Here is a 15000-nt window from a genome sequence, read left to right as displayed (position 1 = left end):
GGAATGCCTTTAAAAATTTCCCAGGATCTCAAAGTTGTTTAAAGTAAATCAATAGTGTCAAAATTCCCGAAATCGTAACCGCCGTTGATTATCTTATGAATTAGTAATCTTACGCGCACCGTTTTACCTTGATCACAGTGTTTTCCTTTAAATCCTTGAATGCAGTTGCAGCTGCTTTTTCCCTCTTGCTTTATGCAGATTCCACCATTTTTGCATGGATTCTTATCACACTGGATCATCGCTAGTCAAACGAAATATGTCATATGATCGGAAGTTGAATATGGTTTGTTACTATTCGAAGAATTATGCAAGGCATGTGTGGTCATTTTGGTAGGATTTAGGTCATATTTTCCATTCATGACTGGAAAATAGCACAGGAATCTTTAAAGGTGCATGACGTGATCCTCACACTTATCTGGACAATTTAAGCAATTTTCATTCACTGACACCTAAAAAAATTCAGGTGGCTTTAACGGGATTCGAACTCATTACCTATGCAATAACGGTGCAATACTTTACCAAGTCAACTATAAAGCCACTCAGTTAGGAGGAGGTCCGTTTGTTGTTCAATTTATTTAAACGACTCCATTCGCGGGAATACATGAGCCGAACAAAATCACTTGCTCCCAACTGTGTGGCTATATATAATAATGCCTAGAACAACGTATGACATCCAGGAGAAAGATATAGCGGAGAAGCGCTTCTTTTATTTCTTTTTTAAGTAGGAAGAATCAATGGTAAGATTTTATAATCTTCTTCAACAGGATCAGCAAGAAATGAAATTCATTTATATCCTTTCCTTTGGCAACATTACCTTCTTCTCAATTCTAGTAAAAAAATAAATAAAAGATTAGTGTTATTTTGGCTTCTCGACTCGTCCTCCTTTCCCCCTAAATTATGAACATTTAGAGTCCCTTTCGAATAGATTGCATTAAAGTGTCTAAACTATTCAGGTAGTAAGACAGCAAAGGGCATAGTTGTCTTCTGGAAATTAGAGCAATGATGACTTTCTTTACCAGCATTTTCATAGTTCGGGACATTTGGGATTAACTCATTTAAGTATACAGTTAATCGACAGAGCCACTGCGCCCCAAAGGACTTAATGAGGATGATGGTTTTTACGCCCAGAACCGAAAGACGCGTGTAGGCACGCGCAAAAGATGATTATAAGATCTATGGCATTTTCCGTTAGGTGTTTAAAATAATAGCCATTTAAAATCGGTAATCTGGAGACCCAAGTTCAATTCCTGGCTGAGCCACATTTCACTTAATTGCTTAGTTGTGCTGATTTCTGTTCCCAAATTAACCTTGTGTGTTGTATTTCTCAGAAATGCCTCATGAATAGCCATCCAAACGGGAATAGGCTGGTGATCCTAAGTAATTAAGGCAATCAGTTGCTAATATATCCCCTCCCTACCTTACTGTACTATAGCTCTTTGGCATTACAAAGCTTGTGCTTTCATGTTCAAATTGAGCACTTTACTAAGATGAGTCATGGCTGCTAGCAATTGCGCACACTCACTAGCTCGCTAATTTGAGCACTCTAGCATGGCTTGGATGTACCACATCTGTGTGGCTTTATAGCTTAACCTCCATCCTAGACATCAGCACTGCAGACTTGTGGTGGACTAATTGGCTTTTTCTTTTTTTGTTGGACCCTGTCCTAAGTACCTGCCGGGAGGGAACGGCGTGGGTCCTACCCTAAATTATTTTCGGTATGTCAGCCTACGCCTGTATCTCCTCTGTGGTCTGATATTGTTGAGAATACGCCTGTGCCTCCCCCTGTTTCTGGAGCTGGTCAATCTGATTCGCCATCCCACATGGCTACCAGTCCTGGTGGCTCTTATGCTGATAGAGTGACTCTTGGTGCTGTTGATTCTCGGCCAAAAGTTTCCAGTGTAGCTCCGCGTCGTAGGTCCTATCTGTCTTCTTTTGAAAGAGAACATTTTGATGTTTTGAATGTCATGCCTGATCGTCCTACTTCTGCATACTTCACACTCCCTGACAGCTCATTTACGACTAAGCAAATCTTTGATAGCTTGGTGAGAGATGGCTTTCCTCCGACGTCAGTCCGTTGTCTTCAGAGATACCAGAATGGGTCAGTGGTCCTCACCTTCACGAAAGAGGAGATCCGAAACAAATTTCTGCAGCAGTAGTCTTTCTTTGTTGCAAACCAGCCCATGCAGCTCATCTTGCAGGCAGAGCCTTGTCTTATGTTGTTGTGTATGACGCTCCTTTTGAGTTACCTGACTCGGCTTTGGCCTTCCGTTTGTCGAAGTATGGCACTGTTTACTCCCAGCGTCGCTGCACCGTCCAGGGCTTCCCCCAGGTCCAGAATGGTATCCGTACTCTTCGCATGTGTATCGACGGCCCCATCCCGTCATACCTTCCTTTTGGTAAGTACCTTCTTCGCGTCCAGTACGAAGGCCTGGTGAAAACCTGTAGAAGATGCAACGAGCCAGGTCATTTGGCCCAAGAGTGTCGTCAGATGCTCTGCTTTAACTGTGAAGTGATTGACCATCATGCCTGTGATTGTCCTGCTGGGGTTCGATGCTGTATTTGTAAAGAACCTGGCCACATGGCCATTGAGTGCCGCCACTCTTGGTATCGCCGCCCGCTTTCGCATCGTGATGTCGTTAATGCTGAGCCCCCGAGCCTGCCTGCTGCTGAACCCCTTCCCGGGGATGTGCCTCCCCCTACTCTAGATGCTGATAAAGCTGATTCAGGTGACGTAGATCTTGATAGCCGCCCAATGGAGAATGCAGAGGAAGATTCGGCATGGTCTGAGGACGGTTCCCTGGAAGCTGAATTTGACTAGCCCTTGGCCTCGGCCCTTTCTTCTGAGCCTGCGCCTGACCGTTTATCTTCTCAAGGCCTCATCAAGGATGCCCCTCATGGTCAAGCTCCCGGAGTGTAGGAATTTCCCGTTTCTTCCCTGGCCGATACGAGTGTTGAAAGTGATGAATCTAAGCCTGAGAGTATTTCCACATCTGAACTGATCGATTCTAAAGCTATGCCTGATAATATGTCTCCTGTGTCTGAGCGGGCCCCTCGCCGAAGGAAGAGATCTCGACATGGCTCGTCCCAACGCGCCGCTTTGGGCAAGGCGTCTCGTCTGTCCGTAGTAAATGAGGATGCCCCCACTTAGTTTAGCCTTCTTAAAGTGCGCTACGATTAATGTTAGCGGTTTAAGCCAACGTAAGTTTTCCTTGGTCTCTGATTTCTTTCGTGCTTCGTGCTTAGACTTTTGTTTCATTCAAGAAACCTGTTCTGCGCTCCTTCTCCTCTTCGTGGACGGGGCCCCAGCTTCTGGACCCCTGCTGTCGGGAGGAGATGGGGGTGGGGGGGGGGGGATAGTTATCTTATGTTCTGATGTTTTTCGTAATAATGTTTCTGTTTGGCAGAAGGATCATAGTGGGCGCATTCTCAGCTTACTTGTTAAGTTTGACGATTGTAATCTTAATCTAGTTAACCTTTATGTGCCGATGATTCCGGCTGAGAGAAAGATTTTCGTTCAGTCGGCCCCGTCCTTTTTTCTTCCAAACTCCTGGCTCCTGATTGGGAGGGGGGGGGGGGATGTGAATTGTTTTGACTCGGCGCTTGACAAATTGGGAAGGTCGGTTTCCCTCGACTCCGGCTTATCGCAACTAAAATCTTGCTGTGTTATCCGCCGGTTATCGGATGCTGAGCGCGAATCATGCGAGGGTCTTCTTTATTTGAACGAGGCGTCCGAGGCCCCTCACCTCTCTAATAGGAACAAAACGCCCGATTCTGACGGCTTCACTGTTGAGTTTTATTCTGCGTTCTGGTCCCTCTTGGGAATCCTTTTAGCTGATATGTTTAATGAGTCTCTCGCCCACCGTGAACCGTGTGACTCTATGAAATCGAGTGTTACGCGTCTTGTTCATAAGAAAGATGATCGTAGAAATCTAAAAAAACTGGCGCCCCATTTCGTTACTGAATGTGGATTATAAGATTTGTTCAAAAACCCTTCCCCTCCGTTTAAAAAAAGTGTTGGGGTCTGTTGTAGACCCTGATCAGACATGTTCTGTTCCAGGTAGATCTATTTCTTCTAATTTGGCTCTTCGTCGCGATACACTTGATTTTATTGAGAGAACCGGCGAGACAGGTATTCTCGTCTTTTTAGACCAGGAGAAAGCCTTAGATCGCAATAATCGGTCCTTTCTGACTAATCTTTTAGAGCACTTCGGTTTTGGGCCCTCCTTTTGTAGCTGGATTTTCACTTTGTATAACGGCGCTTATATGCGTATTCTAGTTAACGATTTCCTTTCCAATACTGTTCCTTTGCTGCGGAGGGTCAGGCAGGGCGACGCCCTTTCCCCTATGCTTTATGTTGTCTGCGTTGAAGTTTTACTCTGCCGGGGGCTGTGGTGTCCAGTTTAAAGTCGGCCAGATTTCTTTATGTCCCGACGTGTAATATCTATTAAAAGTATCGGTTAAATCGGCAATAGGTATAGCTCAATTTTGCTCAATTCAGGGCATTATTTATGTGCAACAATATTCTCTTTAACCTAGTTGCCAGCAAATGCAAGAAATGAACGAGTACCTTTGCAACCAAAAACTTCTATTCTCATGGATATATGATTATGCCAAGCTGTCGGTCGAATGCGGATGTATTTTGCTCTGACTGCCTGGGATAGTTCATGGTAACCGACTGTGTTGCGGTCAGTGTTTGCAGCAAACTCCTAAGAACATAATAAGAAATAAACATTTGTATAAGAAGGCTAAAACAAAGAACAGTTTCATCCTAAAACAAGTTTCTTTGGTGAAAAGCATCAGGCCCTTAAAACACAAAAGAGAAAGTAAGCTTTATCCTTTTCAGTTTTGGTTCACCTTGGGGGCACCTTGGCCTGGCTCTTTGTAGTAATAAAAGTAAACGCCATTGTCACTGTACTGCAACTTGAACTTGGTGACCCACTATTCGGAATCAGCTCTTCCTTGGCTGGCTATTGCTGCCAATTTAGTGTTCTGACTGCCCAGATCAATCTGCAGCCACTGATTGATATCATTAGTGCGAATAAGAAATAAGAACCTGTATAAGAAGGCTGAAACAAAGAACAGTTTCATCCTGAAACATGTTTCTTTTCTTAAAAGATTTAGGCCCTTAAACTACAAAAGAGAAAGTAAACTTTATCCTTTTCAGTTTTGGTTCACCTTGGGGGCACCGTGGCCTGGTTCTTTGTAGTAATAAAAGTGAACGCCATTGTTACTGTACTGCAACTTAAACTTGGTGACCCACTGATCGAGATCAGCTCTTCCTTGGCTGGCTAATGCTGTCAATTTAGTGTTCTGAATGCCCAGATCAATCTGCAGCCACTGATTGATATCATTAGTGCGAGATGACCATGATGCTGCTTTGCCAGGAGCTCCTGGAAAGTGTAGTCTTGCCTGATGGGCAGCGTGATTAGGGTCCCACTGTGAAGAAGCTGTGAGTTTGCTATCGGGAATGACATGACTTTCTATGCCAAGAGCATTGTCACATTCTGAAAATAAGTAGTAACAAACGCTTAATAACCGGAATTACAAGACAATATGCGTACAGGTTGTGTTACCCCAAGGATTATATTTCTTAGAGATAAACTAATTTCTCAGGATTTCTTTAGTTATATGTCCCGATGTGGAATATCTATTAAAAGTATCAGTTAAAACGGCAATAAGTATAGTTCAATTTTGCTCAATTTACGACATTATTTATGCAACAATATTCTCTTTAACATAGTTGCCACAAAATGCAAGAAATGAACGAGTACCTTTGCAACCAAAAGCTTCTATTCTCATGGATATATGATTATGCCAAGCCGTCGGTCGAATGCGGATGTATTTTGCTCTGACTGCCTGGGGTAGTTGATGGTAAGCAACTGTGTTGCGGTCTGTGTTTGCAGCAAACTCCTAATAACATATTAAGAAATAAGCATTTGTATAAGAAGGCTGAAACAAAGAACAGTTTCATCCTGAAGCAAGTTTCTTTTCTGAAAAGCATCAGGCCTTTAAAAAACAAAAGAGAAAGTAAACTTTATCCTTTTCAGTTTTGGTTCACCTTGGGTGCACCGTGGCCTGGTTCTTTGTAGTAATAAAAGTGGACGCCATTGTCACTGTACTGCAACTTGAACTTGGTGACCCACTGATCGAGATCAGCTCTTCCTTGGCTGGCTATTGCTGTCAATTTAGTGTTCTGACTGCCCAGATCAATCTGCAGCCACTGATTGATGTCATTAGTGCGAGATGACCATGATGCTGCTTTGCCAGGAGCTCCTGGAAAGTGTAGTCTTGCCTGATGGGCAGCGTGATTAGGGTCCCACTGTGAAGAAGCTGTGAGTTTGCTATCGGGAATGACATGACTTTCTATGCCAAGAGCATCACGACATTCTGAAAAAAAGGAGTAATAAACGCTTAATAAACGGAATTACAAGACAATATGCGTACCTGTTGTGGTACCCCATGGATTATATTTTTTAGAGATGAACTAATTTCTCAGGATTTCTTTAGTTATATGTCCCGACGTGCAATATCTATTAAAAGTATCAGTTGAAACGGCAATAAGTCTAGTTCAATTTTGCTCAATTTACGACATTATTTATGCAACAATATTCTCTTTAACATAGTTGCCACAAAATGCAAGAAATGAACCAGTACCTTTGCAACCAAAAACTTCTATTCTCATGGATGTATGATTATGCCAAGCTGTCGGTCGAATGCGGATGTATTTTGCTCTGACTCCCTGGGATAGTTCATGGTAAACAACTGTGTTGCGGTCAGTGTTTGCAGCAAACTCCTAAGAACATAATAAGAAATAAGCATTTGTATAAGAAGGCTGAAACAAAGAACAGTTTCATCCTGAAGCAAGTTTCTTTTCTGAAAAGCATCAGGCCTTTAAAAAACAAAAGAGAAAGTAAACTTTATCCTTTTCAGTTTTGGTTCACCTTGGGTGCACCATGGCCTGGTTCTTTGTAGTAATAAAAGTGGACGCCATTGTCACTGTACTGCAACTTGAACTTGGTGACCCACTGATCGAGATCAGCTCTTCCTTGGCTGGCTATTGCTGTCAATTTAGTGTTCTGACTGCCCAGATCAATCTGCAGCCACTGATTGATGTCATTAGTGCGAGATGACCATGATGCTGCTTTGCCAGGAGCTCCTGGAAAGTGTAGTCTTGCCTGATGGGCAGCGTGATTAGGGTCCCACTGTGAAGAAGCTGTGATTTTGCTATCGGGAATGACATGACTTTCTATGCCAAGAGCATCGTGACATTCTGAAAAAAAAGTAGTAATAAACGCTTAATAAACGAAATTACAAGACAATATGCGTACCTGTTGTGGTACCCCATGGATTATATTTCTTAGAGATAAACTAATTTCTCAGGATTTCTTTAGTTATATTTCCCGACGTGGAATATCTATTAAAAGTGTCAGTTAAAACGGCAATAAGTATAGTTCAATTTTGCTCAATTTAGGGCATTATTTATGCAACAATATTCTCTTTAACATAGTTGCCACAAAATGCAAGAAATGAACCAGTACCTTTGCAACCAAAAACTTCTATTCTCATGGATATATGATTATGCCAAGCTGTCGGTCGAATGCGGATGTATTTTGCTCTGACTGCCTGGGATAGTTCATGGTAAACAACTGTGTTGCGGTCAGTGTTTGCAGCAAACTCCTAATAACATATTAAGAAATAAACTTTTGTATAAGAAGGCTGAAACAAAGAACAGTTTCATCCTGAAGCAAGTTTCTTTTCTGAAAAGCATCAGGTCTTTAAAAAACAAAAGAGAAAGTAAACTTTATCCTTTTCAGTTTTGGTTTACCTTGGGTGCACTTTGGCCTGGTTCTTTGTAGTAATAAAAGTGGACGCCATTGTCACTGTACTGCAACTTGAACTTGGTGACCCACTGATCGAGATCAGCTCTTCCTTGGCTGGCTATTGCTGTCAATTTAGTGTTCTGACTGCCCAGATCAATCTGCAGCCACTGATTGATATCATTAGTGCGAGATGACCATGATGCTGCTTTGCCAGGAGCTCCTGGAAAGTGTAGTCTTGCCTGATGGGCAGCGTGATTAGGGTCCCACTGTGAAGAAGCTGTGATTTTGTTATCGGGAATGACATGACTTTCTATGCCAAGAGCATCGTGACATTCTGAAAAAAAAGTAGTAATAAACGCTTAATAAACGAAATTACAAGACAATATGCGTACCTGTTGTGGTACCCCATGGATTATATTTCTTAGAGATAAATAATTTCTCAGGATTTCTTTAGTTATATGTCCCGACGTGGAATATCTATTAAAAGTAGCAGTTGAAACGGCAATAAGTATAGTTCAATTTTGCTCAATTTATGGCATTATTTATGCAACAATATTCTCTTTAACATAGTTGCCACAAAATGCAAGAAATGAACCAGTACCTTTGCAACCAAAAACTTCTATTCTCATGGATATATGATTATGCCAAGCTGTCGGTCGAATGCGGATGTATTTTGCTCTGACTGCCTGCGATAGTTCATGGTAAACAACTGTGTTGCGGTCAGTGTTTGCAGCAAACTCCTAATAACATATTAAGAAATAAAAATTTTTATAAGAAGGCTGAAACAAAGAACAGTTTCATCCTGAAGCAAGTTTCTTTTCTGAAAAGCATCAGGCCTTTAAAAAACAAAAGAGAAAGTAAACTTTATCCTTTTCAGTTTTGGTTTACCTTGGGTGCACTTTGGCCTGGTTCTTTGTAGTAATAAAAGTGGACGCCATTGTCACTGTACTGCAACTTGAACTTGGTGACCCACTGATCGAGATCAGCTCTTCCTTGGCTGGCTATTGCTGTCAATTTAGTGTTCTGACTGCCCAGATCAATCTGCAGCCACTGATTGATATCATTAGTGCGAGATGACCATGATGCTGCTTTGCCAGGAGCTCCTGGAAAGTGTAGTCTTGCCTGATGGGCAGCGTGATTAGGGTCCCACTGTGAAGAAGCTGTGAATTTGCTATCGGGAATGACATGACTTTCTATGCCAAGAGCATCGTGACATTCTGAAAAAAAAGTAGTAATAAACGCTTAATAAACGGAATTACAAGACAATATGCGTACCTGTTGTGGTACCCCATGGATTATATTTCTTAGAGATAAATAATTTCGCAGGATTTCTTTAGTTATATGTCCCGATGTGGAATATCTATTAAAAGTATCAGTTTAAACGGCAATAAGTATAGTTCAATTTTGCTCAATTTATGGCATTATTTATGCAACAATATTCTCTTTACCACCTATTCCACAAAATGCGAAAAATGAAGGAGTACCTTTGCAACCAAAAACTTCTATTCTCATGGATATATGATTATGCCAAGCTGTCGGTTGAATGCGGATGTATTTTGCTCTGACTGCCTGGGATAGTTCATGGTAACCAACTGTGTTGCGGTCAGTGTTTGCAGCAAACTCCTAATAACATATTAAGAAATAAAAATTTGTATAACAAGGCTGAAACAAAGAACAGCTTCATCCTGAAACATGTTTCTTTTCTTAAAAGATTCAGGCCCTTAAACTACAAAAGAGAAAGTAAACTTTATCCTTTTCAGTTTTGGTTGACCTTGGGGGCACCTTGGCCTGGTTCTATGTAGTAATAAAAGTGGACGCCATTGTTACTGTACTGCAACTTGAACTTGGTGACCCACTGATCGAGGTCAGCTCTTCCTTGGCTGGCTAATGCTGTCAATTTAGTGTTCTGAATGCCCAGATCAATCTGCAGCCACTGATTGATATCATTAGTGCGAGATGACCATGATGCTGCTTTGCCAGGAGCTCCTGGAAAGTGTAGTCTTGCCTGATGGGCAGCGTGATTAGGGTCCCACTGTGAAGAAGCTGTGAGTTTGCTATCGGGAATGACATGACTTTCTATGCCAAGAGCATCGTTACATTCTGAAAATAAGTAGTAACAAACGCTTAATAAACGGAATTACAAGACAATATGCGTACCTGTTGTGTTACGCCATGGATTATATTTCTTAAAGATAAACTAATTTCTCAGGATTTCTTTAGTTATATTTCCCGACGTGGAATATCTATTAAAAGTGTCAGTTAAAACGGCAATAAGTATAGTTCAATTTTGCTCAATTTACGACATTATTTATGCAACAATATTCTCTTTAACATAGTTGCCACAAAATGCAAGAAATGAACCAGTACCTTTGCAACCAAAAACTTCTACTCTCATGGATATATGATTATGCCAAGCTGTCGGTTGAATGCGGATGTATTTTGCTCTGACTGCCTGGGATAGTTCATGGTAAACAACTGTGTTGCGGTCAGTGTTTGCAGCAAACTCCTAATAACATATTAAGAAATAAGCATTTGTATAAGAAGGCTGAAACAAAGAACAGTTTCATCCTGAAGCAAGTTTCTTTTCTGAAAAGCATCAGGCCTTTAAAAAACAAAAGAGAAAGTAAACTTTATCCTTTTCAGTTTTGGTTTACCTTGGGTGCACTTTGGCCTGGTTCTTTGTAGTAATAAAAGTGGACGCCATTGTCACTGTACTGCAACTTGAACTTGGTGACCCACTGATCGAGATCAGCTCTTCCTTGGCTGGCTATTGCTGTCAATTTAGTGTTCTGACTGCCCAGATCAATCTGCAGCCACTGATTGATAGCATTAGTGCGAGATGACCATGATGCTGCTTTGCCAGGAGCTCCTGGAAAGTGTAGTCTTGCCTGATGGGCAGCGTGATTAGGGTCCCACTGTGAAGAAGCTGTGATTTTGTTATCGGGAATGACATGACTTTCTATGCCAAGAGCATCGTGACATTCTGAAAAAAAAGTAGTAATAAACACTTAGTAAACGAAATTACAAGACAATATGCGTACCTGTTGTGGTACCCCATGGATTATCTTTGTTAGAGATAAACTAATTTCTAAGGATTTCTTTAGTTATATTTCCCGAATTGGAATATCTCATAAAAGTAGCAGTTGAAACGGCAATAAGTATAGTTCAATTTTGCTCAATTTATGGCATTATTTATGCAACAATATTCTCTTTACCACAGTTTCCACAAAATGCGAAAAATGAAGGAGTACCTTTGCAACCAAAAACTTCTATTCTCATGGATATATGATTATGCCAAGCTGTTGGTCGAATGCGGATGTATTTTGCTCTGACTGCCTGGGATAGTTCATGGTAAACAACTGTGTTGCGGTCAGTGTTTGCAGCAAACTCCTAAGAACATAATAAGAAATAAAAATTTGTATAACAAGGCTGAAACAAAGAACAGCTTCATCCTGAAACATGTTTCTTTACTTAAAAGATTCAGGCCCTTAAACTAGAAAAGAAAAAGTAAACTTTATCCTTTTCAGTTTTGGTTCACCTTGGGGGCACCTTGGCCTGGTTCTTTGTAGTAATAAAAGTGGACGCCATTGTTACTGTACTGCAACTTGAACTTGGTGACCCACTGATCGAGGTCAGCTCTTCCTTGGCTGGCTAATGCTGTCAATTTAGTGTTCTGAATGCCCAGATCAATCTGCAGCCACTGATTGATATCATTAGTGCGAGATGACCATGATGCTGCTTTGCCAGGAGCTCCTGGAAAGTGTAGTCTTGCCTGATGGGCAGCGTGATTAGGGTCCCACTGTGAAGAAGCTGTGAGTTTGCTATCGGGAATGACATGACTTTCTATGCCAAGAGCATCGTGACATTCTGAAAATAAGTAGTAACAAACGCTTAATAAACGGAATTACAAGAGAATATGCGTACCTGTTGTGTTACGCCATGGATTATATTTCTTAGAGATAAACTAATTTCTCAGGATTTCTTTAGTTATATTTCCCGACGTGGAATATCTATTAAAAGTGTCAGTTAAAACGGCAATAAGTATAGTTCAATTTTGCTCAATTTAGGGCATTATTTATGCAACAATATTCTCTTTAACATAGTTGCCACAAAATGCAAGAAATGAACCAGTACCTTTGCAACCAAAAACTTCTATTCTCATGGATATATGATTATGCCAAGCTGTCGGTCGAATGCGGATGTATTTTGCTCTGACTGCCTGCGATAGTTCATGGTAAACAACTGTGTTGCGGTCAGTGTTTGCAGCAAACTCCTAATAACATATTAAGAAATAAAAATTTGTATAAGAAGGCTGAAACAAAGAACAGTTTCATCCTGAAGCAAGTTTCTTTTCTGAAAAGCATCAGGCCTTTAAAAAACAAAAGAGAAAGTAAACTTTATCCCTTTCAGTTTTGGTTCACCTTGGGTGCACCATGGCCTGGTTCTTTGTAGTAATAAAAGTGGACGCCATTGTCACTGTACTGCAACTTGAACTTGGTGACCCACTGATCGAGATCAGCTCTTCCTTGGCTGGCTATTGCTGTCAATTTAGTGTTCTGACTGCCCAGATCAATCTGCAGCCACTGATTGATATCATTAGTGCGAGATGACCATGATGCTGCTTTGCCAGGAGCTCCTGGAAAGTGTAGTCTTGCCTGATGGGCAGCGTGATTAGGGTCCCACTGTGAAGAAGCTGTGAGTTTGCTATCGGGAATGACATGACTTTCTATGCCAAGAGCATCGTTACATTCTGAAAATAAGTAGTAACAAACGCTTAATAAACGGAATTACAAGACAATATGCGTACCCGTTGTGTTACGCCATGGATTATATTTCTTAGAGATAAACTAATTTCTCAGGATTTCTTTAGTTATATTTCCCGACGTGGAATATCTATTAAAAGTGTCAGTTAAAACGGCAATAAGTATAGTTCAATTTTGCTCAATTTAGGGCATTATTTATGCAACAATATTCTCTTTAACATAGTTGCCACAAAATGCAAGAAATGAACCAGTACCTTTGCAACCAAAAACTTCTATTCTCATGGATATATGATTATGCCAAGCTGTCGGTCGAAAGCGGATGTATTTTGCTCTGACTTCCTGGGATAGTTCATGGTAAACAACTGTGTTGCGGTCAGTGTTTGCAGCAAACTCCTAATAACATATTAAGAAATAAGCATTTGTATAAAAAGGCTGAAACAAAGAACAGCTTCATCCTGAAGCAAGTTTCTTTTCTGAAAAGCATCAGGCCTTTAAAAAACAAAAGAGAAAGTAAACTTTATCCTTTTCAGTTTTGGTTTACCTTGGGTGCACTTTGGCCTGGTTCTTTGTAGTAATAAAAGTGGACGCCATTGTCACTGTACTGCAACTTGAACTTGGTGACCCACTGATCGAGATCAGCTCTTCCTTGGCTGGCTATTGCTGTCAATTTAGTGTTCTGACTGCGCAGATCAATCTGCAGCCACTGATTGATATCATTAGTGCGAGATGACCATGATGCTGCTTTGCCAGGAGCTCCTGGAAAGTGTAGTCTTGCCTGATGGGCAGCGTGATTAGGGTCCCACTGTGAAGAAGCTGTGATTTTGCTATCAGGTAGTGCATGATTTTTCATACCAAGTGCGTTTTTGCATTCTGAAAATAAGGAGCATTCAATTTTAATTAAGGGACGTTGAGCGACGTATTTTCTGTTGCAACTATCCTTCTTGAAGTCGATTTTCTTTTTTTCAGGTATATCGCATTTAATGGCCGTAAGTGAAACATGTATTGACACATGTATTCTTTTGAGTTCGCAAAGAGGACATTTGAAATTTGTTGAGGTCTTTTGATGTTGGTAATCTATTCTTAAAGTAACAATCTTTTTTGAAAATAAAAACGATCCAGCACCTTTGCAGCCAAAAATTTCTAGTCTCATGGATATATGAGCGTGCCAAGCTGTCGGTCGAATGCGGATGTATTTTGCTGTGACTGCCTGGGGTAGTTGATGGTAAGCAACTGTGTTGCGGTCTGTGTTCGCAGAAAATTCCTGAAAAAGGATTTTAATTGAATATGCGTATTAGTAACTTTGCAATACTCTAAAAAAACTATTTCATGCTGAAACAAGTTTTTTTGCCGTTCGCCATTCGCACAATTAGGGGAGGGGGGGGGAGGTGGGGATGGTTTTATCTTGAATGATAAGAAATAATAATGGGTATCAGTAAGATTGAAACGGAGAGCGCTTTCATCGTAAACCAAATTTCTTTGCTTAAAAGCATCGGGCCTTTAAAACACGAAAAACAAAGTTGGCTTTATCCTTTTCAGTTTTGGTTCACCTTGGGGGCACCTTGGCCTGGCTCTTTGTAGTAATAAAAGTGGACGCCATTGTCACTGTACTGCAACTTGAACTTGGTGACCCACTGATCGAGATCAGCTCTTCCTTGGCTGGCTATTGCTGTCAATTTAGTGTTCTGACTGCCCAGATCAATCTGCAGCCACTGATGGATATCATTAGTGCGAGATGACCATGATGCTGCTTTGCCAGGAGCTCCTGGAAAGTGTAGTCTTGCCTGATGGGCAGCATGATTTGGGTCCCACTGTGAGGAAGCAGTGATTTTGCTATCAGGAATTGCGCGACTTTTCATGCCAAGGGCATCGTCACACCCTGGAAAAAAGCAAGTTTAATTTATTTGGAAAGTTTTAAGACGCATTAGTTTAAGCAGGTAGCAATAGCTTTGATATTGATATTAAGTGTCTTTTAGCGCACAATCTGTTGGCCAATGAAATATCTTGTTGGGTTGGCATGGAGGAAATGGCAGGCCCATTACGAGGCCAATGGTTATTACTACTATAGTATGCAATTCGGGAATGGCTTGGTGCTTTCTTTCAAGCAGCAGCAACCCACGAAACATTTTAAAACTTAAGTTTGGCAATTATAACAACTGCAGTGAAACAGAGTTGTAAATCTCTGGAATGAAATCCAGTCATTTGCTTTTTTTTTTTTTTCTAAACAAGTGCCACGGTATTTTGGAGGGAATTTTTTTTTAAAGTTTCGTTTGATTGTTTCCGATGCAAGCGAATATGATTTTCGTTTACCATTTAGGATATTCATTTTAATTGTGTGTTTAGTTCAATAAAGTTAGGTCAACACAATTCGCCATTTGATTAGGAGGTATCTAATATTTGACGAGCGAAAAGAAATAAAC

The 15000-nt window shown here is 40.9% G+C and overlaps 2 protein-coding genes across 6 annotated transcripts in view; one reads left to right on the top strand and one right to left on the bottom strand.

Annotated features, from left to right (window-relative positions):
- The window catches only part of LOC138038315 (striated muscle preferentially expressed protein kinase-like), a 390347-nt gene that overhangs the window by 150881 nt on the left and 224466 nt on the right, over window positions 1–15000 (top strand). The gene's annotated exons all lie outside the window — the stretch shown is intronic.
- The window catches only part of LOC138038112 (uncharacterized), a 41583-nt gene that overhangs the window by 25865 nt on the left and 718 nt on the right, over window positions 1–15000 (bottom strand). For 2 of the 5 annotated variants that reach the window (XM_068883952.1, XM_068883936.1), the window contains exons 3-25: window positions 14131–14459; window positions 13706–13844; window positions 13125–13453; window positions 12838–12976; window positions 12242–12570; window positions 11955–12093; window positions 11359–11687; window positions 11072–11210; window positions 10475–10803; window positions 10188–10326; window positions 9592–9920; window positions 9305–9443; window positions 8709–9037; window positions 8422–8560; window positions 7826–8154; window positions 7539–7677; window positions 6942–7270; window positions 6655–6793; window positions 6059–6387; window positions 5772–5910; window positions 5176–5504; window positions 4568–4706; window positions 128–241 (exon numbers count right to left, since the gene is read on the bottom strand). In XM_068883952.1, the coding sequence (XP_068740053.1) occupies window positions 128–241; window positions 4568–4706; window positions 5176–5504; window positions 5772–5910; window positions 6059–6387; window positions 6655–6793; window positions 6942–7270; window positions 7539–7677; window positions 7826–8154; window positions 8422–8560; window positions 8709–9037; window positions 9305–9443; window positions 9592–9920; window positions 10188–10326; window positions 10475–10803; window positions 11072–11210; window positions 11359–11687; window positions 11955–12093; window positions 12242–12570; window positions 12838–12976; window positions 13125–13453; window positions 13706–13844; window positions 14131–14459 (5262 nt within the window). Of the gene's footprint in view, window positions 1–127; window positions 242–679; window positions 828–4567; window positions 4707–5175; window positions 5505–5771; window positions 5911–6058; window positions 6388–6654; window positions 6794–6941; window positions 7271–7538; window positions 7678–7825; window positions 8155–8421; window positions 8561–8708; window positions 9038–9304; window positions 9444–9591; window positions 9921–10187; window positions 10327–10474; window positions 10804–11071; window positions 11211–11358; window positions 11688–11954; window positions 12094–12241; window positions 12571–12837; window positions 12977–13124; window positions 13454–13705; window positions 13845–14130; window positions 14460–15000 lie in introns of those variants that run through there. The other 3 variants (XM_068883965.1, XM_068883943.1, XM_068883960.1) reach the window with 3 other exon arrangements.

Source organism: Montipora capricornis, chromosome 1 (genome assembly GCF_036669925.1).
Source record: "Montipora capricornis isolate CH-2021 chromosome 1, ASM3666992v2, whole genome shotgun sequence".
Taxonomy (NCBI): domain Eukaryota; kingdom Metazoa; phylum Cnidaria; class Anthozoa; order Scleractinia; family Acroporidae; genus Montipora; species Montipora capricornis.
This window is presented reverse-complemented; position numbering and strand designations above follow the sequence as displayed.